A 25,990-nucleotide genomic window follows, 5' to 3' on the forward strand; every position below is an offset into this window, starting at 1 on the left:
AAGGGCTTTAAAATTACTGGATTTACAAATTACAACAGCTCTGTGGTAACCAAAACTCTAGACGCAGTGAGCCGGAAATGTAACCCTAGGAAATGTAAATTTAAGTTTGACCGGGTATCAATGGCTTATGGTGACAAACAGTTAACTGAAGGATTGAAATACTTGAGGAAAAGGACCTAGAGAAATGTTTATTAAAGTTAGGCTCTGCCGGGGGCAGTGGCTCACGCCTGTAATCACAGCACTTTTGGGAGGCCAAGGCCGGTGGATCACTTGAGGTCAGGAGTTCAAGACCAGCCTGTCCAACATGGTGAAACACCGTCTCTACTAAAAATACAAAAGGTAGCTGGGTGTGGTGGCGGGCACCTGTAATCCCAGCTATTCGGGTGGCTATGGCAGGAGAATTGCTTGAACCCGGCAGGCAGAGGTTGCAGTGAGCCAAGATCACGCCACTGCATTCCAGCCCGGGGAACATAGTGAGACTCTGTCTCAAAATAAATAAAGTTAGGCTCTCAGGCTGGAAGTGGTGGCTCACGCCTATGGTCCCAGTTCCTGAGGAGGCTGATGTGGTAGGGATTGCTTAAACTTGGGAATTTGAGACTGCAGTGAGTCATGATCACAGCACTGCAGTCCTGCCTGGGCAACAAAGCCAGATCCTATCTCAAAAAAAAAAAAAAAAAAAAAAGCTTGGCCAGGTGCACTGGCTCACGCCTGTAATCCCAACACTTTTAGAGGCCAAGGCAGACTGATCCCTCAAGCCTGGGAGTTTGAGACCAGCCTGGGCAACATGGTAAGACTGTCTCTACAAAAAGTACAATAATTGGCCAGGTGTGGCGGCACACGCCTGTAGTTCCAGCTACTCGGGAGGCTGAGCTGGGAGCTGAGGTGGGAGGATGGCTTGAACTCAGGAGGTGGAGGTACAGCGAACTGTGATTGTGTCACTGCACTCCAGTCTGGCTGATAGTGGGGGACCCTGTCTCAGAAAGAAAAAAAAAAAAAAAAAAAAAAAAAAAAAAAGGTAGGCTGTCAGATTAAGCTGGTCAAAATCTTAAACTCAGAGTAGTTTTATGTTAGGTATCTCTAACATAAAAATTTTGTGGCCAGGTACGGTGGTTCACGCCTGTAATCCCAGCACTTTGGGAGGCTGAGGCAGGCGGATCTGAGGTCAGGAGTTCAAGACCAGTCTGACCAACACGGAGAAACCCCATCTCTACTAAAAATACAAAATTAATCGGGCATGGTGGCACATGCCTGTAATCCCAGCTACTGGGGAGACTGAAGCAGGAGAACTGCTTGAACTGGGGAGGCAGAGGTTGCGATGAGCTGAGATTGTACCATTGCACTCCAGCCTGGGCAACAAGAGCAAAACTCCATCTCAAAAATTTTTCTTTTTTTTTTGCTTTGGGGCAGTGGCAGTGGCAACGGGGCTGTGTGCAGGAGCGGCACCGGGTAGGGTGCATGTGGCTGGGGCAGCCCCGGGTCCCAGGCCCTGCAATGGTGAGCGGGGCGGGAGTGTCCACTTGGGCTGCATTACCCAGTGCACAGTGTGCCACTGAGCTGCTCATCTGGCTGCCGCCATCTGTGCCGGGCCGGCCGAGATGCAGAGCCTCGTGGACACAACCTGCGAAGAGCCAGACAGTCTGTCCCATCCATGTCTTCTGGATCAAAGGGGCCCAGGGTGGTGATTACTTCTAATCCTTTGGGGGCTGCTACTGGCAGCACGCAGCATACCAGTAGCTGCAGCAAGGGCCATCCTGGACAAGCTTGTGCAGTCCACCCTCTCGGACCTCAGGGTATACCTGGGGGCATCCACACCAGACTTGTAGGAGCAGTTCCCGTGGCACTGACCAACACTTCTAAGAGCTCAGGAGATACATCTGGCCTCCAGCAGGCTGGGCTGGCAGAAGGGATAGCTGAGGTGCATCCTTTTTTTTTTTTTTTTTTTTTTTTTGAGACGGAGTCTTGCTCTGTTGCCCAGGCTGGAGTGCAGCGGCGCAATCTCCACTCACTGCAAGCTCCGCCCCCCGGGTTCACACCTTTCTCCTGCCTCAGCCTCCTTGGTAGCTGGGACTACAGGCCCACATCACCATGGGCAGCTAATTTTTTTTTGTATTTTTAGTAGAGATGAGGTTTCACTGTGTTTGCCAGGCTGGTCTCGATTTCCTGACCTCGTGATCCACCCACCTTGGCCTCCCAAAGTGCTGGGATTACAGGCATGAGCCACTGCGCCAGCAATTTTTGTATTTTTTTTTTTGAAGAGATGAGGTTTCACCATGTTGGCCAGGCTGGTCTCAATCTCCTGACCTCATGATCCACCCTCCTTGGCCTCCCAAAGTGCTGGGATGACAGGCATGGCCACCGTGCCCAGCCAAGGTGCATTCTTTTTGCACTCGGTGGGGAGGGTCTGATTCTAGGCACTTCCCCAACAGTAGGGAACAGAATTATTGTGGTTGAATAGACCAATTGTGTTCCATCTACTGAGACTGGCACAGTGCCCCTGAAATCAAGTGGGATCTCATTACCAAAGGTGAAATGAGGAACTGTGTATCAGTTAGCCTTTGCTGTGTAACAAACCATCCCAAAATCTGGCCAGGTCATGTATTTGTCCACAATTCTGTGGGTTGGCAATCTGCGCTGGGCTCACCTGGGGACCCTCATGGAGCTGTAGTCGGCTGTCACATCAGCTGCACCTGGGTGGGCTAGGACAGCCTGACTCGCTTGTCTGGCAGGCAACAGGTTGTTGGTCGGGGTGACCTGGTTCTCTTCCATGTGGCCTGTCTAGCAGGCTGCTTCAGCCTTAGGGCTCCAGGAGAGTGAGAGTGGAAGCTGCAAGATTTCTTGGGTTCTGGGCCTGGAACTGGGGCTGGGATGTCGATTCTGCTAAGTTCTTTTGATCAGAACAAATCAGAAGGCTTTGCCCCGATTCAAGGGATGAGAAAGAGACCACATGTCTTGATGAGAGGAACCACAAAGAATGTGTGGCCATTTTTCACCTAATGCAGATAACTTTGGGTGGGGAAATAACAATATTTCTGTCTCTCTTAGGGGACCTCACTCTGCCTAGTCTGAAGGTAAAGACACTGTCCTGGCCCTCGGGGTCTGGGGGAAGAGGTGTTGAGGCCGCGTGAGGCCGCTCCAAGGCTGGATCCACTACAGTAGGGGCACCTTGTTTTCTGCACCGGTGGGATGGGGTTTTACTGGGCGGGACGTTCCAGAGGAGCTTCTGAAAGCCAAGAGTCCTGGGGGAAAGGGAGGGGTGGAGAAACGTTTGAATACATAACCCCAAATCATTTGAAATGGGAAAAATGGTAAAATAAGGTTTTTCAAAATAATAAACCTCCTATAGAAACTGCTATCCCCCAAATTTTGGTCTGTATCCTTCATTAGATCACCTATTTGGGCGAATAAAGTTTAGCCATGTGAATGTGTCCCATTTTGTCAGAAATATAATTGGGATCCAATTATCTGTTTTTTTTGTTGTTGTTGTTGTTGTTTTGAGACAGAGTCTCACTCTGTCACCCAGGCTGGAGTGCACTGGCGCGATCTTGGCTCACTGCAACTTCCGTCTCCCAGGTTCAAGCGATTTTCAGCCTCCTGAGTAGCTGGGATCACAGGCACGTGCCACCACCACACCCGGCTACTTTTTGTATTTTTAGTAGACATAGGGTTTCACTGTGTTAGCCAGGATGGTCTCCTGATCGTGATCCGCCTGCCTCGGCCTCCAGGTGCTGGGATTATAGGCATGAGCCACTGCACTCAGCCCTCAGGCTGTGAGTCTTTAATAAATACGCTGGTTTTAAATTTGCTGTAAAATAAAAATAGAAATGGCATAAAAATTGGCAGCATACATTTTTGCCTGGGTTTACTCATCAGGCAGGATTGTATTTGACTCCATTAGATGTTTTGAGGTCATAAAACTATAAAATCAGCCTAAAATAGGATTTTTTTTTTTTTTTTTTTTTTTTTTTTTTTTTGAGATGGAGTCTCGCACCGTCGCCGGGCTGGAGTGCCATGGCGTGATCTCAGCTCACTGCAACCTCCACCTCCTGGGTTCATGTGATTCTCTTGCCTCAGCCTCCTGAATAGCTAGGATTACACATGCACACCACCACACCAGGCTAATTTTTTTTTTTTTTTTAATTTTTAGTAGAGACAGGGTTCCACCATGTTGGCCAGACTGATCTCGAACTCCTGACCTCATGATTCGCCCACTTCAGCCTCCCAAAGTGCTGGGATTACAGATGTGAGCCACTGTGCCTGGCCTTTTTTTTTTTTTTTTTTTTGAGATGGAGTCTCACTGTCGCCCAGGCTGGAGTGCAGTGGCATGATTTCAGCTCCTCCGTTTCCTGGGTTCAAGTGATTCTCCCACCTCAGCCTCCCAAGTAGCTGGGATTACAGGTGGCTGCCACCACGCCTGGCTAATTTCTGTATTTTTAGTAGAGACAGGGTTTCACTATGTTGGCCAGGCTGGTCTTGAACTCCTGACTTTAGGTGATCTGCCTGCCTCGGCCTCCCAAATTGCTGGGATTATAGGTGTGAGCCACCGCGTGCAGTCTTCGAATGATCTGTTTTTGTATGTAATTATTTGACGAATAAAACTAATTTGATATTGTTGGGTTAATGAAAAAGCTGTATTTTCTGAGTTATTGACAACATATAGATGCATTTAAAATTCTGATTTAGGCTGGGTATGGTGGCTCATACCTGTAATCCCAACACCTTGGGAGGCTGAGGTGGGAGGATCACTTGAGCCCAGGAGTTCAAGATGAGCCCTGGAAACATAGCAAGACCTTGTCTCTAATGAAAATAAAAAATTAGCCAGGCATAATGACTCATGGCTGGATTCCCAGCTACTTGAGAGGCTGAGGTGGGTGGATCACTTGAGCTTGGGAGTTTTGAGGCTGCAGTGAGCCATGATCCCACAACTGTACTCAAGCTTGGGCAACAGAGCAAGATCCTGTCTCAAAAAAAAATTTAATAGGCCGGGTGCAGTGGCTCATACCTGTAATCCCAGCACTTTGGGAGACAGAGGTGGGCAGATCACCTGAGGTCAGGAGTTTGAGACCAGCCTGGCCAAGATGGTGAAACCCTGTCTCTACTAAAAATACAAAAATTAGCCGGGTGTGGTGACAGGCGCCTGTGATCCCAGCTACTCAAGAGGCTGAGGCAGGAGAATTGCTTGAACCTGGGAGGCAAAGGTTGCAGTGAGCGGAGATCATGCCACTGCACTCCAGCCTGGGCGACAGAACAAGACTCCATTTAAAAAAAAAAAAAATTAATATCCTTTTAACAAACTCATGGCTGGGCACGGTGGCTCACGCCTGTAAGGAGGCCAAGGCAGGCAGATCACGAAGTCAAGAGATCCAGCCCATCCTGGCCAACATAGTGAAACCCCGTCTGTACTAAAAATACAAAAGTTAGCCGGGCATGGTGGCAGGCGCCTGTAATCCCAGCCACTCAGGAGGCTGAGGCAGGAGAATCACTTAAACCTGGGAAGTGGAAGTTGCAGTGAGCCGAGATCACACCACTGCACTCCAGCCTGGCGACACAGCAAGATTCCATCTCAAAAAAAAAAAAATCATTTACACACACACACGTGTGTGTATATATTACACATATGTATGTTATATATGTGTGTATATGTGTGTGTGTGTATGTATTTATATAATTTTTTTAAATAGAGAGGGATCTAGCTATATTGACCAGTTTGGTCTCAAATTCCTGGTCTCAAAAGATTCTCTCACATTGGCCTCCCAAAGTGTTGGGATTACAAACATGAGCCACTGTGCCAGGCCAAACTAGATACATCTTAAGGGACAAGTCTCATGCCTGATGCGTGGGTCCCACACAGTGTTCACCAAACTGCCTGATGCCCTAAGCAGAAACACCCAAACTTCAAACCTGGAGAAGCTGACGTTTTCATGCTACAGACAGCTTTTCCCAAGACTTCGGAACAAGACTGCATATTATAATGAGACTCTTTTTTTTTTTTTTTTTTTTTTTTGAGACGGAGTCTCGCTCTGTAGCCCAGGCTGGAGTGCAGTGGCCGGATCTCAGCTCACTGCAAGCTCCGCCTCCCGGGTTCACGCCATTCTCCGGCCTCAGCCTCCCGAGTAGCTGGGACTACAGGCGCTGCCACCTCGCCCGGCTATTTTTTGTATTTCTTAGTAGAGACGGGGTTTCACCGTGTTAGCCAGGATGGTCTCGATCTCCTGACCTCGTGATCCGCCCATCTCGGCCTCCCAAAGTGCTGGGATTACAGGCTTGAGCCACCGCGCCCGGCCTATAATGAGACTCTTACTCCCCTTTGATTCTACCTCTTTCACTGGGCAGGATAATGGCGTCACAGGATCCTTAGGGTGTAACTTTTCCAGCCAGAAACCTCTGGGGCTGGGGCGTCTTTGCCTGAGTTTTGCTTGGGCCCACTGGGCGCAATCCACCCACTCAGCCTGATAGGCTGCACTCAGCTGATGCTACTGGCCCAGATCCCACACCTCCAAGCATGGAGCGGCAGGGGGTGTGTGAGCAAGCACGGGGCTGTTCACTGTGCACAGCCAGGTATGCCAGCTGCAGTGGGGCAGGCAGCTCCAGGCACCACCACAGGTGCCAGCTCTGTGCAAGTCTGCAGCTGGACCAGGCGTACCAGAAGTGGCTTCCATTGAAGGCACTGGGGAACATGGTGGCTCCCAGAATCTTGGAGATGCAAGGAGCTGCAGAGCCCCAAAGAGGGTATCACAGACCTGGCTCAGGGAGCCCCCAAGTCTGGGCTCCCTGAAGGGCAACAGCTCTCTTCTCTCCTCCGCGTTGCCCGCAATGTGGCAAGCAGGGGGTGTGTTTCAGCCCTGTTCGTGTTACAGCTCTTTCAGTCCCACTATTCAGCAGGTCCCATGTTCTCATCCTGTGTCCAGGAAGAATGAGGTACGTGGATAACTGGAGGGTGAGCAAGAAAGAGAGGAGCTTCATTGAGCAACAACAGCTCTCAGGGGACCCAAAGTGAGTAGCTCCTTCCCACAGGAGGATTTGTCATCCCCACAAATCGAGGAGATCCCAAGTGGGTAGATCCTTCCCACAGGTGGTATTCCTGATGTCTGTGAGTATGGCTGAGTCTGGGGTTTTTACGGGCTTCAGAAGGGAGAAAGTGTATGCTGATCGATCCACAGGCAGCCATGGACAGGCCCAGAAAAAGCACCATAAATCTCACTCTGGGCAGCAGACTCCACCCAGAACTGGCAGCCCAGCCCCCACGTCTCAGGCTGTCCCTAGCTTGAAGGTGGGTCTTCACTGGACACCCACCCCTTTCCACCCAGGAGCCTGTGTGCCTCCTGCCGCCATCAATCATGTCGTCCACAGGGCTCAGGCTGTTCAGGTTGAGTGTTGCCTACAGGACTGGGCTGAGCTGCCCTCAGCCCCTCCTTGGCCTTACTCTCATGCTTGTGAGCACTCAAAGTCCAGAGGGGTCTAGGCAGCAAGAGGCTGGCATGCCAGCACTGCCTGGGTGTGTGCACACCTGGCTAGGTTGCAACAGCACCTAGGCTCGGCTTCAGCTTTGTCAGGAGTCAGGAGAGGCCGGGTGGAGGTGCAGGCACTTCTGAGCTTTCGGGGGTAGGCGGGGGTGGCATCTCAGCCCTGGGATGGCAGGGATACCTGGGTCCACAGCTGTGGCTGGGCAGATGCAGCTACTCCCAGAGAGTGGGGCTCCTGTCCTGCCAACTTGGAAGGGGGCAGGGCTCCCACACGCTCAGTGGAGCACACGGTCCCAGCTGAGCCTCCTCTGCTGCAGCCAGCATCTTCCCAGCAGCTACTCAAGAGAGGCTGCCACTGCCATCAATGGTATAATTGACATTTCACAGTCAATAGCTTCTGCTGGTAACATCACAAAAACCTGATCTAAGAGATCTTTAGTACCTATTGGTTACATAAGGTATCAAATAAGTATGTCAATACTATATGCTGTACATGGCGAAATTCCTCTGGGAACACTGAGACCCATCCACACAGAACAAGAAAACAGGCACAGTGCAGCCGGGCATGGTGGCTCACACCTGTAATCCCAGCACTTTGGGAGGCTGGGCGCGGTGGCTCACACCTGTAATCCCAGCACTTTGGGAGGCCGGGGTGGGCGGATCACGAGGTCAGGAGACTGAGACCATCCTGGATAACACGGTGAAACCCCATCTCTACTAAAAATACAACAACAAAAAAAATTAGCTGGGCGTGGTGGCCGGCACCTGTGGCCCCAGCTACTTGGGAGGCTGAAGCAGGAGAATGGCATGAACCCGGGAGGCAGAGTTTGCAGTGAGTGGAGATTTGCGCCACTGCGCTCCAGCCTGGGTGACAGAGCGAGACTCCGTCTCAAAAAAAAAAAAAAAAAAAAAAAGGCACATGGTTACAAGTCTCACCTAATTTCCTATGGTCATTTTATTTATTCAACTGGTTTCCTTTAATTTCTATGTTTCTGGTTTTGTTTTCTTTTTTTTTTTTTTTTTTTTTTGAGACGGAGTCTCGCTCTGCCGCCCAGGCTGGAGTGCAGTGGACGGATCTCAGCTCACTGCAAGCTCCGCCTCCCGGGTTTACGCCATTCTCCGGCCTCAGCCTCCCGAGTAGCTGGGACTACAGGCACCCGCCACCACGCCCGGCTAGTTTTTTTTGTATTTTTAGTAGAGACGGGGTTTCACTGTGTTAGCCAGGATGGTCTCGATCTCCTGACCTCGTGATCCGCCCGTCTCGGCCTCCCAAAGTGCTGGGATTACAGGCTTGAGCCACCGCGCCCGGCCTCTGGTTTTGTTTTCTAATTTTGTTTTTAATTGCTTTCCTTTAAGCCTGGGTTCGTGGGTCAAAACCAATATGCAAACTGGGATAGTAATATTACTATGAATTTTACCTTGTATTTTCCCCTTTTAAACTTATTCATTGCCATATTTTGCAAAAGTACAATTTCTTTTTTTTGAGACAGTCTTGCTCCGTTGCCAGGCTAGAGTGCAGTGGCACGAACTCAGCTCAGTGCAATCTCCACGTCCCGGGTTTAAGCAATTCTCCTTCCTCAGCCTCCTGAGTAGCTGGGACTACATGTGCGTGCCACCACGCCCAGCTAATTTTTGTATTTTTAGTAGAGACAGGGTTTCACCATGTTGGCCAGGATAGTCTTGATCTCTTGACCTCGTGATCCACACGCCTCGGCCTCTCCTGGGATTACAGGTGTAAGCCACCGTGCCTGACCTGAAAGTACAATTTCTAACAGAATAATGCTGACACAGCACTTTGAGAGGATAGAAAAAGACGACAGAAGCAACAAAAATTGAAGTTAATAATGGACTCTAGGTAGACTTAGCCTGAGAGCACACCCTTCAAACCTTTGATGCTCAAATATGGCAAAAAGGGTTTTGACAATAACTCCCAGCAGTCAGTCTCTCCAGTGTGGGAGCAGACCAGCTACCTGGAACAAGTTCATCCCAGCACGGGGACTATCAAAACTTAATTACAGGATGACTCATCAGTGATGCATTTGGAGAAAGATCTCAACCAAAAGGGGGAAAATATCCAAGTTGTCAAATAAAAGTCGCTCACTTATGTTTAAAAAATACCTTGACAAATACAGCTGGGAAAGGCCACGAAGGGCGAGTTCTCATGAATAAGTAATAAGAAAAACCATCACAAGATTCTGCAAAAACCACAACCTTGCACTAAGGCAACCTCACACAAAAAAATACTTCAGCAAGGACAGCTGCCCAGCAACTGCCTGTCCAACCCTGCATTGGGAGTACGCTTGTTACTGTTCTTTGTAGCCAAGGTTAATTATTTCCAAACCATTATCTTCCTCTTCATTTTTTCTTTAAAAACCGTTATTTCCTGAATGCGCAAATCGTTTACTATGGCAGGCATATTCGCCAACGTCCTATTCCCAAATAAATATTTTCAGTTAGAGAATTTTTTTTTTTTTTTTCTTTTTGAGACGGAGTCTCGCTGTGTCTCCCAGGCTGGAGTGCAGTGGCGAGATCTCGGCTCACTGCAACCTCTGACTCCCAAGTTCAAGCGATTCTCCTGCCTCAGCCTCCCGATTACCTGGGATTACTGGCATGCACCACCACGCCCAGCTAATTTTTGTATTTTTAGTAGAGACGGGGTTTCACCATCTTGGCCAGGATGGTCTCGATCTCCTGACCTCGTGATCCACCAGCCCCGGCTTCCCAAAGTGCTGGGATTACAGGCGTGAGCCACCGCGCCCGGCCGAGAGCCTGTTATTAGGTTGATAATCATTATAATTCCCTCTCCCGTCCGTGGCGCTCCCACAGGAAAACATCCACCCACTGCCCACCGTGAGGCCGCATCCAGGCAGACAGGCACCGCTGGGGGACAACACACTCGCGCTGACTGGACATACTGTAACTTGACCCACATCTCAGACCAGCCGGCGGCCTCTCCAAGGAAGCCCGAGGCGAGGAAGACCTTAGTCGACGTGCACTCCCAGCCAGGTCTCCACAGGTCGGCCCTCGCATTTAAACGTTAAATGTTGAAGGGCTTTCATAAAAGAGCGATGTGCTCCTGCTTGTATGAGCCGGGGCCGGAGGACGGTAACAGCGACACGGGACGGGAGCGAGCCTCAGAACTGGGAATGTCTGTGGCTCTTCGGGACAGCGGAGGGAGTAGATCTAGTGAAGCGCGACGACTCTGGGGTGGCAGAAGTGAGAACTATGGGCCCCACGGGGACCGAGGGAAAGCAAAAAATCGTCTCAGGACACAAGACGCCGGGCCGGGGAACGGTCCTCAATGCTCTCCCGGGTAAGCGCGGACCTTCGCATCATTCCCAAAGGCAGCGGCGACACCTTGTGACGTCTTGGCGTTCGGCGCGGCGCGCGTCACACTAGGCGCCGGCGCGGGGTGCTGACGTCAGGACGCCGGCGCTGAGCGCCGTGACGCTCAGCCGGTCCTTGTGGAGTGCGGGTCTCTGCTGCGGACGCCGGGGGCCGGCGCGGCGTTGGCCGCCCCCGGCCTCGCCGAGTGCAGCGCGCCCGAAGGCCAGTGCTTGCGCTCCGTCCGCGGCCCGGCGCCCGAGGTGGGCGGGGAGGCCGCCGCGCAGACGCCGCACGCTGCGCCGCCGCTTTCGCGTCGCCCGCTTCCGGCCGCGGCGGCCGCCATTTTGCTCGCGCGGAAGCGCCGCGGTGGGGTGGGAACCCAAGCGGGAGAGCCGCGGGCTGTGGGGCCGCAGCCATGCCGTCGTCCCCGCTGCGGGTGGCGGTGGTGTGCTCAAGCAACCAGAACCGGAGCATGGAGGCGCACAACATCCTCAGGTAGTTGGGCTCCGCCCTGGCCCCGCGCGCTCCGCTCCGGCGACCGGCCCGCCCTCCTCTCCGGTTCCCCCTGGCCCGCGCCGGGCGCCCTGAGAGGAGGCCGGGCTGCGCTCGAGGGTCTGCTGGTTGGGATGGCAGCTGGACAGCAGCGCGCGGCGCCCACACGCGGGTGGGCATCGCGGGGAATGCGGGTTCCGGGACGAGACGCCCGCTGTCCGGTGGTCCTTCGAGATCCCCGAGGCCGGGGGAGGGGTGCGAGGGTAGCGGCCAAGGTGAGGGGCTGCGTGGCGGCGGCCGATCGTGGTTATTTCGTGTGCGTCGTTGGCTACCTTTGCTGGAAACGCGCACAACATAACCTCGGCAAAGAACGATGTTGTAAATAAGAAAGCGATCTATTTTTTTAATACCATGGATTTGTGTGTTTGCTACTTCTTGTTTTCTTTTGCAAAAGATCCTCTCTTTCTTCCTGGAACGCCTCCAACCGGTAGTTTCTGGAATACAACGAGGATTTGGTTTGGCTCTGCTGGTTCAAATTCGCTGCTAACTGGTCTTCTGTGACTTTTGCGTAGCATCTGTCTAATGAAAGTTTATTTCTGCTTGATACAAGTAGTTTGTTCAGTTACATAGCAAACTGAAACTGACCACTTTACTTACAGTGAAAATTTGGTATAAGTGTCCACTTTGATAGTAAGACACAATTGAAACGGCTTTTCCCCCCCAAAGTTACCTACGTGAAGTTTAAACGAAAACAGTATCTCACTCCTCTTATCGCAGCCCAGCTATAACTTTCCTGAGCAACTTGGGAATCTTAGCAGTCCCTCTTTTTTTTTCTCTTTTTAACAGTGTCACGCGGGCCAGGCACAGTGGCTTACGCGTGTAATCCCAGCGCTTTGGGAGGCCGAGAGTTCGCGACCAACCCCCCCCCAAAAAAAAGTGTCAAGTGTTCGTGATCTGCTGATTCTCTTTCTTTTTTTTTTTTTTTTTCTGAGATAGAGTCTTGCTCTGTCGCCCAAGCTGGAGTGCAGTAGCGCGATCTCGGCTCACTGTAACCTCTGCCTCCCGAGTTCAAGCGATTCTCCCGCCTCAGCCTCCGGAGTGGCTGGGATTACAGGTGCGTGCTACCACGCCCGGCTAATTTTTTTGTTTTTTTTTGTTGTTTGTTTTTTTTTTTTTTTTTTTTTTTTGAGACGGAGTCTCACTCTGTCCCCCTTGCTGGAGTGCAGTGGCGCGATCTCAGCTCACTGCAAGCTCCGCCTCCCGGGTTCAGGCCATTCTCCTGCCTCAGCCTCCCGAGTAGCTGGGACTACAGGCGCCCGCCACCTCGCCCGGCTAGTTTTTTTGTATTTTTTAGTAGAGACGGGGTTTCACTGTGTTAGCCAGGATGGTCTCGATCTCCTGACCTCGTGATCCGCCCATCTCGGCCTCCCAAAGTGCTGGGATTACAGGCTTGAGCCACCGCGCCCGGCCTGTTGTTTTTTTTTTGAGACGGAGTCTCGCCCTGTCGCCTAGGCCGGAGTGCAGTGGCGCCATCTCGCCTCACTGCAAGCTCCGCCTCCCGGGTTCACGCCGTTCTCCTACCTCTGCCTCCCGAGTAGCTGAGACTACAGGCGCCGCCACCATGTCTGGCTAATTTTTTTTTTTTTTTTTTTTAGATGGAGTCTCGCGCAGTGAGGCTGGAGTGCAGTGGCGCGATCTCGGCTCGCTGCAAGCTCCGCCTCTCAGGTTCACGCCATTCTCCTGCCTCATCCTACCAAGTAGCTGGGACTACAGGCGCCCGCCGCCACGCCTGGCTAATTTTTTGCGTTTTTAGTAGAGACGGGGTTTCACCGTGTTAGCCAGGATGGTCTCGATCTCCTGACCTCGTGATCCGCCCGCCTCGTCCTCCCAAAGTACTGGGATTACAGGCGTGAGCCACCGCGCCCGGCCTTTTTTTTTTTGTATTTTTAGTAGAGACGGGGTTTCACCAGGTTAGCCAGGATGGTCTCGATCTCCTGACCTCGTGATCCATCTGCCTCAGCCTCCCAAAGTGCTGGGATTACAGACGTGAGCCACCGCGTCCGGCATTTTCTTTTTCTTTTTGGTAGAAACGGAGTTTCACCATGCTGGCCAGGCTGATCTCTAACTCTAGACCTCAGGTGATCCACCCGTCTCAGCCTCCCAAAGTGCTGGGATTACAGGCGTGAGCCACCACGCCCGGCCTGCTTGTTGCAGAAATTCTTACTGTAGAAAATGAAAGTGGTTCCTCAGAAGTACCATTTTGGTGTCCATCTGTCTCCCATGTGTTCACGCATGCATCAGGGAGATAAGCTCTGATTCTGTTGTCTGCTCCATAGTTAATATTAACATCATTAGTTTCCTTTTTTTGTCACGAGGTGCTTTATTTTCATTATTGATACAAATAATTTTCTATAATACCCCGGTCAAATGGGAGAATTTGGCAGTCCGATTTCGGGGGGGCGTTCCCCACAGAGACCCACAGGCTGGTGGCGTCGGTGCTGAGTGCCCAGGTTCACAGCACAGCTTGTGGCTTGTGTCCATCTTGCAGGTGGCTCTTCCTTGCACATCACGACTGGGGTCTCGAGTAAAGGGGGCAGGAAATCCTCCAGACTCTTAGGAAATTTCACTCCACTTCTCCTGCTCAATGGCCTCTGGTGGCCAGGGTGTGTTGTTCTGTGTCTCCGTTTTCTAGCTTGGCCTTATTGAAGTTGGAATTCATGTCTGTTGTCATTTTCACTTTTTTTTGTTTGTTTTCGAGCCAGGGTAAGGCTGGAGTGCAGTGTTGTGATCATAGGTCACCACTTCAACCTTGAATATCTGGGCTAAAACGATCCTCCTGCCTCAGCCCCCGAAAGTATTTGGATTACAGGTGTGAGGCACCGCACCCAGAGCATTTTTGCTTTTGGAAATTACCTATTTATGTCCTTTGCCTATGCCTGTTCGTTTGGGTTTATTTAGAAGGTTTTAATACTTATTTAGGAAATCTGTGTGATAGTGTTTTTCTGTTACAAGCTAGGAAAGCTTGTGAAAGTCAGATTTAGAGAGTCTTTTAGGTATTAAAAAATGATGTTTGTGAAAAGCTTCGAAAATGCTTATGATAAGTGAAAAAAGCAGGAAAATTGTATATGCGGTTGGGTAGGACTACATAAAACTGCACAGGAAAGCTGAAATAAAATTGTCAAAAGGAATTGTAGTTAACTGAACATGCACAGTAGCTAGTTGATCAGTGAACCTCGCCGCTTTTAAAAATTTTGGGCCTGGCGGCCGGGCACAGTGGCTCAAGCCTGTAATCCCAGCACTTTGGGAGGCCGAGACGGGCGGATCACGAGGTCAGGAGATCGAGACCATCCTGGCTAACACGGTGAAACCCCGTTTCTACTAAAAAAAAATACAAAAAGCTAGCCGGGCGAGGTGGCGGGCGCCTGTAGTCCCAGCTACTTCGGAGGCTGAGGCAGGAGAATGGCGTAAACCCGGGCGCAGAGCTTGCAGTGAGCTGAGATCCGGCCACTGCACTCCAGCCCAGGGGACAGAGCGAGACTCCGTCTCAAAAAAAAAAACAAAAAAAAAATTTTGGGCCTGGCAAGGTGGCTCTTCTGCCTATGGTCCCAGCACTTTGGGAGTCTGAGGGAGGAGGTTTGCTTGAGCCCAGGAGTTTGAGCCCCGGGCAACACCGTGAGACCCCCCATCATTACAAAACATTTAAAAAATTAGCCACATGTGGTTGCACATGCTAATAGTTCTGGCTACTTGGGAGACCAAGATCACTTGAGCCCAAGAGGTTGAGGCTGCAGTGAGCTATGACTGCGCCACTGAACTCCTGCGTGGACGACAGACCAAGTCCCTGTCTCTAAAAACAGAAACAGAAACAATTTCATCCTATTAAAAATCAGCGTGAACTCTATTTTCCTGATAAATCCAAGTGATAAGAAGTGTTGACATCAGTGTTCTCTGGGGTGATCATCTTTGATGTTTGAGACTAAATTGTTTCAAATACGAGTCCTGGGAGTCCTTATGTTTTCAGGCAGTGCAGGAAAACTCTGCCTCACGTTTCCACAGGGCCTCCTGCATTTTGTACTCCAAGGATTAAAGTGTCCCCTTAGAACCAGTTAGTTTTTTTGTTTGTTTATTTTTGTGGTTTTTTTGTTTGTTTGTTTTTTGAGACAGAGTCTCACTCTGTCTCCCAATGCAGTGGCGTGATCTCAGCTCACTAGCCTCTGCCTCCCGAGTTCAAGCAATTCTCCAGCCTCAACCTCCTGCATAGCTGGGACTACAGACATGTGCTACCACACCCAGCTAATTTTTTTGTATTTTTAGTAGAGACGGGGTTTCACCATGTTGGCCAGGCTGGTCTCGACCTCCTGACCTCAGGTGATCTGCCCACCTTGGCTTCCCAAAGTGCTGGGATTACAGGCATGAGCTACCGTGCCTGGTCTTATTTATTTATTTTTACAGACAGGGTCTTACTGTGTTGCCCAGGCTGATATTGAACTCCTGGCCTCCCAAGTAGCAGGGATTACAGGCATGCACCACCACGCCCAGCTAATTTTGTATTTTTAGTAGACAGGGTTTCTCCCTGTTGGTCAGGCTGGTCTCAAACGCCTGACCTCAGGTGATCCGTCCTCCTCCACCTCCCAAAGTGTTGGGATTACAGGCGTGAGCCACGGCGGCCCATCTGACAGCTTCTTTATGATAGTTTTTTGGGGTTTTTTTTGAGACAGAGTCTCACTTTGTCACCCAGGCTGGAGTGCAGTGGAACCATCACGGGGCCCACTGTGACCTCTGCCTCCCAGGTTCAAGCGATTCTCCAGCCTCAGCCTCCGGAGTAACTGGGATTATAGGCGTGCACCACCACGCCGGGCCTTTTTTTTTTTTTTTTTTTTTTTAAGTAGAAACGGGGTTTTGTCATGTTGGCCAGGCTGATCTCAAACTCCTGACCTGAAGTGATCCACCTGCTTGGTCTCAACAAAGTACTGGGATTACAGGCCCTGTGATAGGTTTTTGGTGCTTGTAAAGACAGTTACTTGGCATACCAGATAAATCCTCGTCTGGAAGATTAGTTTACAAAGGCATTGGCCCTTCAGGCGAAGCTTGCTGGTGTCAGGAGTGTTTTCCAAACTGTCCTTGCTTTGATGTAAGAAACACTGTTGAGGCGCAAGCTGGCTGCCCTGCCAGTTGCATTCGTTTAGGAGAACAGTTCTTCTGTTGCTAAATAGCCTTTTTGCCATTTGTGAACATTTTGTTGGGGGAGAAACAAACTGCATTTTGTTTTTGAAATAGGCTTTGCTGAAAGGAACGCCCAGCAGGTGGTGAGCTCCTGTCAGTGTTGTGAGACAGGCTGTCTTCTTTGGCTGCTGTGGTCACGCTCATCATGGGCTTGTTCATGCTTTTTTTTTTTTTTTTTTTTTTTTTTTGAGGCGGAGTCTCGCTCTGTCGCCCAGGCTGGAGTGCAGTGGAACAATCTCAGCTCACCGCAAGCTCCGCCTCCCAGGTTCACGCCATTCTCCTGCCTCAGCCTCCGAGTAGCTGGGATTACAGGAGCCCGCCACCACGCCCGGCTAATTTTTTGTATTTTTTAGTAGAGACGGGGTTTCACCATGTTGGCCAGGCTGGTGTCGAACTCCTGACCTCAAGTGAACCACCACGTCCGGCCCTTGTTTGTGCTTTGACGGAAAGTATTTCATTGTACGTTGTCTGAATTGGTAAGGAAGTCATTTTAGGCTTGTTCCTTCTCACGTGTGCTGCCTGTGGTGTACCCTGTGTCTGGGCCTCCGTCACCCTCTCAGTCACAGCCAACAGTTGACTTTATTGCTTTAGCCTCGCATTTCCATCAGGATCTGTGGTTATGACTGAATGTCGGGAATTTTAATTTTAGCATTTTCACGTTTATTTCACAGTCCGGGTGCCGTGGACACGGGTTTGTAGCCACGGATCGCTGCTGCCATTGTTCCACGTTTCTGGCCGTGTGTGGTAGATGTTTGGGGAGCCGGGTTGTGTAGCTCGGGACATCTAGGGATGTAAGGACTAACGCAACTGTCCTCAGCGTCGGGGGACTCAGGTGTTTCACATACACTAGACAAGCACGGCTTCTCGATGTGTGCGTAGGTGACGTGTGTGGTAGTGCAGCAGGGTGCTCTCGGGCTCTGTCGTTTCCTCTACTCATCCTTGGAGGTGTGTGTGGAGCCACACGGCCTGTCGTACCCCATGGATGGATGTTCAGCTTATCTGTTCGTCTGTGGCTGTGGAAGGCCAGCAGCGGACATCCTGGAGGCAGCCACGTTGCGAGGCACATGTGTGTTCATAGGGTAGGTTTCTAGAGGCCAGTGTCTGAGAAAGGCACAGGTGATTTTCACTTGCTGGGTGTTGCCCCATTATCCACACAGAGGCTGGTGACACTCCAGCAGCCCCTCTGCCTGAGGTTTTCCTCCCTTGTGACACTGTTACTCATTCAACAGTCAGTAAAAATTTTTTTTTTTTTTTTTTTGAGACAGGGTCTCGCTCTTGTTGCCCAGGCTGGAGTACAGTGGCGCGATCTCAGCTCACTGCAACCTCCGTCTCCCGGTTTCAAGCGATTCTCCTCCCTCAGCCTCCCAAGTAGCTGGGACTATACAGGCGCCTGCCACCTCGCCCAATTAATTTTTTGTATTTTTAGTAGAGACAGAGTTTCACCATGTTAGCCAGGATGGTCTTGATCTCCTGACCTCATGATCCCCGCTCCTTGGCCTCCCAAAGTGCTGGGATTATAGGCGTGAGTCACCATGCCCGGCCTTACTTTTCTTTTTTTAAAAATAATGTGGAACTCCTCATGCGTTTGTATGTCATTCTTGCTCAGGAGCGAAACAGCGGCACCTTTCTGAACAAGGATGACAGGCCTGTGAGAGGAGTTTAGTGTTAATGGAAGTGTGTGTGCGCCCTGCGCCAGGCAGATTCCTTCAGATGCAGACCTTTTTTGATTTATAAATAAAGCTAGGATGAGAAGTCTGTATTTTTTAGATAATTATAAGTATCAGTTGTGACTTTAAAAGAACACGTGTTCTGTACCAAACTAACTTTTTTTGTTGTTTTTTTGAGACAGAGTCTTGCTCTCTTGCCCAGGCTGGAGTGCAGTGACATGATCTTCAGTTTCTGCAACCTCTGCCTGCTGGGTTCAAGCGATTCTCCTGCTTCAGTCTTCTGAGTAGCTGGGGTTACAGGCGTGCACCACCACGCCCAGCTAAATTTTTTTTTTTTTTTTTTTTTTAGTAGAAATGGAGTTGGGGTTTTGCCTCTTGGCCAGGCTAGTCTGAAACTCCCGACCTCGGGTGATCCACTTGTCTCAGCCGCCCACAGAGCCTGGATTACAGGTGTGAACCACCGCGCCCGGCGCCAAGCTAACTTTTTTCATGCAACTTGTTGTGACAAACTTAAGTATGGTTGTCAGAGATGACGGAAGAATTTTCTGATCTTACCCGCACTCCATCAGCGTTTGGAGACGATCTTTCTCCTGGTGTGAACTGGAGCTCATTGCTGGCAGTTGACACGTTTCCTGTTCAGCTCTTTTCTCCAGTTGATTAGGAAAAGTATTTGGTCAGTTTCCTCACCTGTGACTAGGAAGCCCGAGGTGCGAGCGCCGTTGGACCCATTGCAGCGTCTCTTCTCTGCCTGCAGCACCCCTGAGCCTGTGTGACTCCTTTGGGTGTTGGGTGTCGGTTCCCATGGTGGCAGCATCGTGGGGGTGTCGGGAAACTGGGAGAGACAGTTTCCTGTGGTGGAGCGGGCAGTTGGACCTTTACAAGTCCCTTAGGAATCCTGTGAACTTGGATCCTCCAAAGCCAGGACGTTGGTCGATGGCCAACATGTTCTGATGAAATCTTCCCCAAGTCCACATCAGTTAGTCCTTTCAGTTTAAAGTAAAGCCTTAAACAAGCTCTGATGTTCAGATGTGGCTTTGTAATGGTCAGTTCTGGTTTGGTTGCTTTTGTGCAACTTGCTACAGAATTTTTATTTACTTATTTGAGACAAAGTCTTGCTCTGTCGTCCAGACTGGAGTGCAGTGACATGATCTCGGCTTACTATAGCCTGCTCGGGCTCAGGCAGTCCTCCCACCTCAGCCTCCTGAGTAGTTGGTACCACAGGCACATGCTACCATGCCTGGGTGATTTTTAAATTATTTGTAAGACAAGGTCTTGCTGTGTTGCCCAGGCTGGTCTCAAACTCCCGGGCTCAAGCGATTGTCCCACCTCGGCCTCCCAAAGTACTAGGATACATGCCTGGCCCAAAATATTTTAAATATTTAATTTGATTCAGTTTTTTGTTTTGTTTCGTTTTGTTTTTTTGAGATGGAGACTTGCTCCGTCACCCAGGCTGGATGCAATGGCGTGATCTCAGCTCACTGCAGCCTCCGCCTCCTGGGTTCAATTGATTTTCCTGCCTCAGCCTCCCAAGTAGCTGAGGTTGTAGGCAGTCACCACCACACCTAGCTGATTTTTATATTTTTAGTAGAGACAGCGTTTCACCGTGTTGGCCCGGCTGGTCTTTATCTCCTGACCTCGTGATCCGCCCGCCTCAGCCTCCTAAAGTGCTGGGATTACAGGCACGAGCCACCACGCCCAGCCTAGATTAAAAATTTTAAGATATGTTCTCTACTATGAGCCAATGAAATTACTTATTTTCTTTCTTTCCCATTTCCTATCCCTTGCTTTTGGAGTTTTGTGTCTTAGTGTGACTGTGACTCTTTCTCTCCTTTTGTCTTTCAGCAAACGGGGATTCAGCGTCCGATCCTTTGGAACAGGGACTCACGTGAAGCTTCCAGGACCAGCTCCCGACAAGCCCAATGTTTATGATTTCAAAACCACATATGACCAGATGTACAATGATCTTCTTAGGAAAGACAAAGAACTGTATCCCAGCGGGTTGCCCTTTAAAAACCCCCTGTGTGGTCCTTCCTGGAAGGTGTTACGTGTGGCTCGGGCACAGGAGGCGTGTCACCCTGTGCAGTGCACACACTGGCTCCTCCTGTCTTTGCGAGAACTTGGTTTCTATTCCTGGTGCACATCGGATCGTCCACGGGTTAGTTCCAGTGCCACCCATGGCGTTAGGCGTGGTGAGGCGCACAGACATGGTGTGGGGTTCACATTGACGTGGTCCAGCAGTGGGTTGTGACATAGCATGAACCAGGGATGCTTAGGTGAGGAGGTGGAACCCACAAAATCCCATTGCTTTTCACACTTCAGGGCTGCCCCGTTATTTCCTTTGCCAGGTAGGTGTGCGTGCATATGTGTGTGTGTGTGCATGCGTGCATGTCTGATACACACCGGGCTGCTTCACACATCTGGTGAGGTCCTTAGAGGGTCAGATAAAGAAGAGGGCCGAGCTTGCTACCCAAGCTGTTAGAAGAAATAATGGGAGAGAACGTTCCTTCATTTCGGGAGGACACAGAGCAGACTGGTCTGCCACTAAGACTCCTGTAGAGAGAAGAATATTCAAATAGATTCTGATGGATGCAACACCAGTTGCATAATGGTTATGACAATCAGTGCCCAGGTTTTTGACCAGGCATTTCATGGTCACCCCCATGCTAATGAAAAGTTTCTGGATCTCCTTTTGTTATAGTGAGTGATTTGTAGTTCTCACAACGGAGGCCATACGTGTTCCAAATGGAAAGAGAATGAGGCGTCAAATGCACAACCTTTTGTCTTCATGTTGGCACTGTTGCCATTCCTGCCCTCGCCCAACATTGTCTTCATATTGGCACTCTTGCCATCCCCACCCGTTCCCAAGAGGGTCTCACTCTCACCCCAGCTGGAGTGCAGTGGCGAGATCTTGGCTCACTGCAGACTCACTGCAGCATTCGCCTCCCAGGTTCCAGCAATTTTCCTGCCTCAGCCTCTCAGGTAGCTGGGATTACAGGTGCGTGCCACCACACCCGGCTAGTTTTTGTATTTTTAGTAGAGACGGGTTTCACCATGTTGGCCAGGCTGGTCTTGAACTCCTGACTTCAGGTGATCCACCCTTCTCAGCCTCCCAAAGTGCTGAGATTATAGGCGGGAGCCACCGCGCTTGGCCGTACTCTTGTTACCTTGTTTTTTTTTCTGTTTTTAAATGGAGTCTTACCCTGTTGCCCAAGCTGAAGTGCAGCGGCTTAATCTCGGCTCACTGCAGCGTCCCCCTCCCAAGTTCAAGCGATTCTCTGCCTCAGCCTCCCGTTGTAGTTGGGATTACAGGCACCCGCTATCATGCCTGGCTAATTTTTGTATTTTTAGTAGAGATAGGGTTTCACCAATTTGATCAGACTGGTCTTGAACTCTTGACCTCGTGATCCACCCGCCTCGGCCTCAAAGTGTTGGAATTACAGGCGTGAGCCACCGGGCCTGGCCTCTTGCAATTTTTAATAAGCTAAAAAAAAATTCTTATACACAGGTAGATTAATTACGTAGCCAGGAAGGGCCCCTGAAGGTCTTTCTAGCAAAACTTAGAACTGGATCCTAGCCGTCACTGCACCTTCTGCCCTCCCTGCTGTCCTCTGTCAGTTACAGTTAAAAGGTGGTGGGTGAGGACGCTGGGCAGAGTCCAGGGCATCTGCTGTCAGCTCCCAAGCCCGGCCTGCCTGCTGAGCCATCTGGGCGTGCCGCAGTGGAGAGTGTGGTGCTGGGAGCCATCCTGGTGGCAGACGTGGGCTCACTGTGAGTCGATGTAAGTCCTGGGGGACCGTCAGCAGCACCTCCTGCTGCCCCTGTCTCTGCAGAAGCCCTGGTGCCCTGCGTGTGGAGAAACCTCCCTGAGGATTTCTGAGGAACTGTCAGTAGGCCGTGTCCTCGTCCACCCCGTGTGGAGCACAGCTCCAATGTGGCTCTGCTCCCGTCGTGGGCTGAGGAGGACGGAGCAGGTCAGGCTGTGCCTCGGAAAGGAGGCTCTCCTGACATGCCCTTTGTGCGAGCTCCCGGTCCATGCTGTCTCCACTCCTGAGCCTTACGGCGATGGGTGACCACAGAGCCCTTTGCAAGAGTCTGGTTTAGGGCTGGGTCTTCCCGTCGCCCTGGCGGAGGCTTTTGTCTCATATCATGATTCACATTAAACTCTGATGTGCCATGAAGCTTACCCTGAGATCCTGTTTTTGAAAATTACTCTTCAGTTAGCACTGTTCATTTTTAAATTCTTGTATTCAGTAAGAGAAAGAAAAGCAGATAGTGATGGGCCGGGCGCGGTGGCTCAAGCCTGTAATCCCAGCAATTTGGGAGGCCGAGACGGGCAGATCACAAGGTCAGGAGATCGAGACCATCCTGGCTAACATGGTGAAACCCCGTCTCTACTAAAAATACAAAAAAACTAGCCGGGCGAGGTGGCGGGCGCCTGTAGTCCCAGCTACTCGGGAGGCTGAGGCAGGAGAATGGTGTAAACCCGGGAGGCGGAGCTTGCAGTGAGCTGAGATCCGGCCACTGCACTCCAGCCTGGGCGACAGAGCGAGACTCCGTCTCAAAAAAAAAAAAAAAAAAAGAAAAGCAAATAGTGATGCACGTCCTCACACTCCCTCGATTGGTGTAAGCTCAGCCCTTCATGTCAGCCCACTGTGACCTCCTGGGTTCTGGACCTGGGAAGTACTTGCCACGTTCTGCAAGGACTGAGTCCAGCTTCAGCAGACTCATCCGGAAGGACTTGCTATAGGGAGAGAATGAGCCTGTCTCTGGTCATTCTAGAAGAAGGAGCTGAGCCCAGTGTCCCAGAATTTGGAAGCTCCTCCTTTACAGAGGGACTGTAGGGGTTGGCGGTCTCCCAGGAAGCATCCGCCCAGAAGAGCCCCGCGTGCGTGCGTGTGCTCTAGGTGTGCAGTGGGGGAGGAGTGGCAGCGGGGGTGCTGTGGCCACGGGGGTGGTGCTGGGACATTGTCAGCCACAGGCTCTGCCTTGGGGACCTCTTGTGGGAAACCGTCGCCTGTGGTGGCCCCTGAGGAGGTGCTGGGAGGAGCGTGCCTTCGTCGCCTTGCTTACTTCGCTCAGGGGGCAAAAGGTGCAGAATGGTGAGCCTGCCACTTAGCTAAAGCTCTTCCACATGCTGCCCTCGGCCTGGAAAGGAGTGAAGTCCCCAGGCTGTTCCCTGTGGACATCAGCACGATGCCGGGTAGGGCCTCAGGGGTATTGAGATACGCAGGTCGGGAGGACCCCGATAGCGTTTCCTGGTTAGTGATGGGGGCAGAGGGCCTGCGGGAAGTAACTGTTGCAAGTGAGAGCCCCAAAGCAAATCTGCCCCCCAGCAGCCAGCGTGTTGGCAGAAGTCATGGCTGTAGACTGCAGTGGAAGCAAGAGGGGGTTTCACACTGCAGTGGAAGCAAGAGGGGGTTTCAAACTGCAGTGGAAGCAGATCTTGAGGTCAGAAGTTTGAGACCAGCCTGGCCAGCATAGTGAAACCCCGTTTCTACTAAAAATACAAAAATTAGCCAGGCATGGTGGCGACGCCTGTAGTCCCAGCTACTCCGGAGACTGAGGCAGAATTGCTTGAACCTGGGAGGCGGAGGTTGCAGTGAGCTGTGATTGCGCCGTTGCGCTCTAGCCTGGGCAACAGAGTGACACTCTGTCTCCAAAAAAAAAAAAAAGGATGATGTGACTTGGGAGGAAAATGCTGCTTGTTCAGAGGCAGGGCCGGGGTCGAAGGGGACCCTACCACCTCTGCCATCTGCCTACTTGCCTCGTGGCCAGGGCCTGGGTTTCTCTATGTGTACCAACCTCACAGAATTTCTGATAATTAAATTAGGAGATGTACACACACAGCCTGAGACAGAGTGTTTTAAAGTCCTCAATAAATTTTGGCCAGTTGTCCTATTAGTATTGTAATACTTAATTTATTTTATTTATTTTTTTAGATACGGGTCTTGCTGTGTTACCCAGGTTTGTCTCGAACTCCTGGCCTCGAGTGATCCTCACACCTTAGCCTTCCAGAGTACTTGGATTATAGGCATGAGCCACTGTTCTCAGCTTTCATTTCTTAATGAAAATCTCCTTGACTTTCTGTGAGGTTACCTGCTGGCCCATGCTAAAGTCAAAAATCCTACAATGAACCGGAGTAAGTTAGAGACTGTCTGTATTTGGCTATAGATAGCTGATTGTTTTTTTCCCCACAAGCCAGAAGTGAGCCTGAGGGGTTGAGGGACTTGCTGCCTCCGAAACCTCCCTTGGGGATTGTCGAGGGCGCGAGTCTAGGTTTGCAGCACCGGAATGCGAACCCTCTGTAAAGTTAAATGAGGCCCTGCGCAGGGGCCACGCCTGCAATCCCAGCCTAGGGAGACCCAGGCAGGAGGCTCACTTGAGCCCAGGAGCCAGAGGCCAGCCTGGGCAACATAGCAAGCCTCCATCTCTACCAAAAACACAGAATTGAAGTGGGTGTGGTGGACACTCCTCTGGTCTCACAGCCTCTCAGAAAGCCGAGGCAGCAGACCACTTGAGCCCAGCAGGCTTCATTGAGCTGTGATTGCGCCGCTGCACTCCATCCAGCCTGAGGAAGAGAATAAGACTGTCTCTTTTTAAAAAGTTTCGTATCGACATTTTCTTTTTTTCTTTTTTTTGAGACAGTCTTGCTCTGTCGGCCAGGCTGGAGTGCAGTGGTGCAATCTCCGCTCACTGCAAGCTCTGCCTCCCGGGTTCACGCCATTCTCCTGCCTCAGCCTCCTGAGTAGCTGGGACTACAGGCGCCGCCACCACGCCCGGCTAGTTTTTTGTATTTTTAGTAGAGACAGGGTTTCACCGTGTTAGCCAGGATGGTGTCAATCTCCTGACCTCGTGATCTGCCCGCCTCGGCCTCCCAAAGTGCTGGGATTACAGGCGTGAGCCACCACACCTGGCCTGTATCGACATTTCCTTTTGAGAATTAATAGTATATATACATGGGACTGGATGCAGTGGCTTACACCTGTAATCCCAATGCTGGGAGACCAAGGCAGGTGGATCACCGGAGTTCAGGAGTTTGAGACTAACCTGGCCAACAGGGTAAACCCTGTCTCTACTAAAAGTACAAAAAGCCAGGTGTGGTGGCTCATGCCTGTAATCCCAGCACTTGGGGAGGCTGAGGCGGGCAGATCACCCAAGGTCGAGAGTTTGAGAGCCGCCTGACAAACACGGAGAAACCCCCCCGTCTCTACTAAAAATAAAAAATTAGCCAGGCATGGTGGTGCATGCCTGTGGTCCTAGCTACTCATGAGGCTGAGGCAGGAGGATTGCTTGACCCGGGGGTGGAGGTTGCGGTGAACTGAAGTTGCGCCATTGCACTCCAGCCTGGGCAACAGGAATGAAACTCTATCTCCAAAAAAAGTACAAAAAGTAGCTGGGTGTGGTGGCATACACTTGTAATCCCAGCTACTCGGGTGGCTGAGGCAGGAGGGTCACTGGAACCCAGGAGGCAGAGGCTGCAGTGAGCTGAGATTGCCCCAGGACTCCAGCCAGGGCGACAGAGTGAGACTCTGTCTCGAGTAGTAATAGTAGTAGTGGTGGTGGTGTCTATACATGGACCGGGGGGTCTGAGCTCCCCTGACCTTCGTAGACAAATGGGAACTCTCCTGTGCAGGTTCTCTTGTTGGACGGACTGACCATTTTATCCAGAATCGTTTTGAGATAAAATGTACAAATCATGCACTACCCCGAGTTGCGTGTCCAGTTCTGTGGGTTTCAGAACATTCATGGAGTTGCAGCCGTCACCACAATTGGTTTTGAGGCAGTTTGGTCTCCCAGGGCCTTCAGCTGCTGCTGCCCATT

The 25,990-nt window shown here is 51.0% G+C and overlaps 1 protein-coding gene and 1 long non-coding RNA gene across 2 annotated transcripts in view; both read left to right on the plus strand.

Annotated features, from left to right (window-relative positions):
- Positions 1–10,903: 10,903 nt before the first annotated feature.
- Positions 10,904–25,990, plus strand: part of LOC105498328 (SSU72 homolog, RNA polymerase II CTD phosphatase) — a 34,694-nt gene continuing 19,607 nt past the window's right edge. The window contains exons 1-2 of the mRNA XM_011770371.2: positions 10,904–11,282; positions 20,012–20,155. Of these exons, the coding sequence (XP_011768673.1) occupies positions 11,203–11,282; positions 20,012–20,155 (224 nt within the window). The 5' untranslated portion in view covers positions 10,904–11,202. The remainder of the gene's footprint in view (positions 11,283–20,011; positions 20,156–25,990) is intronic.
- LOC139355810 (uncharacterized) lies at positions 20,162–22,753 on the plus strand. Its single transcript, XR_011606899.1, has 2 exons — positions 20,162–20,324; positions 22,000–22,753. It is a non-coding gene; the product is annotated as an uncharacterized lncRNA (long non-coding RNA).

This window comes from Macaca nemestrina, chromosome 1 (assembly GCF_043159975.1).
Source record: "Macaca nemestrina isolate mMacNem1 chromosome 1, mMacNem.hap1, whole genome shotgun sequence".
In the NCBI taxonomy this organism is placed as follows: Eukaryota; Metazoa; Chordata; class Mammalia; order Primates; family Cercopithecidae; genus Macaca; species Macaca nemestrina.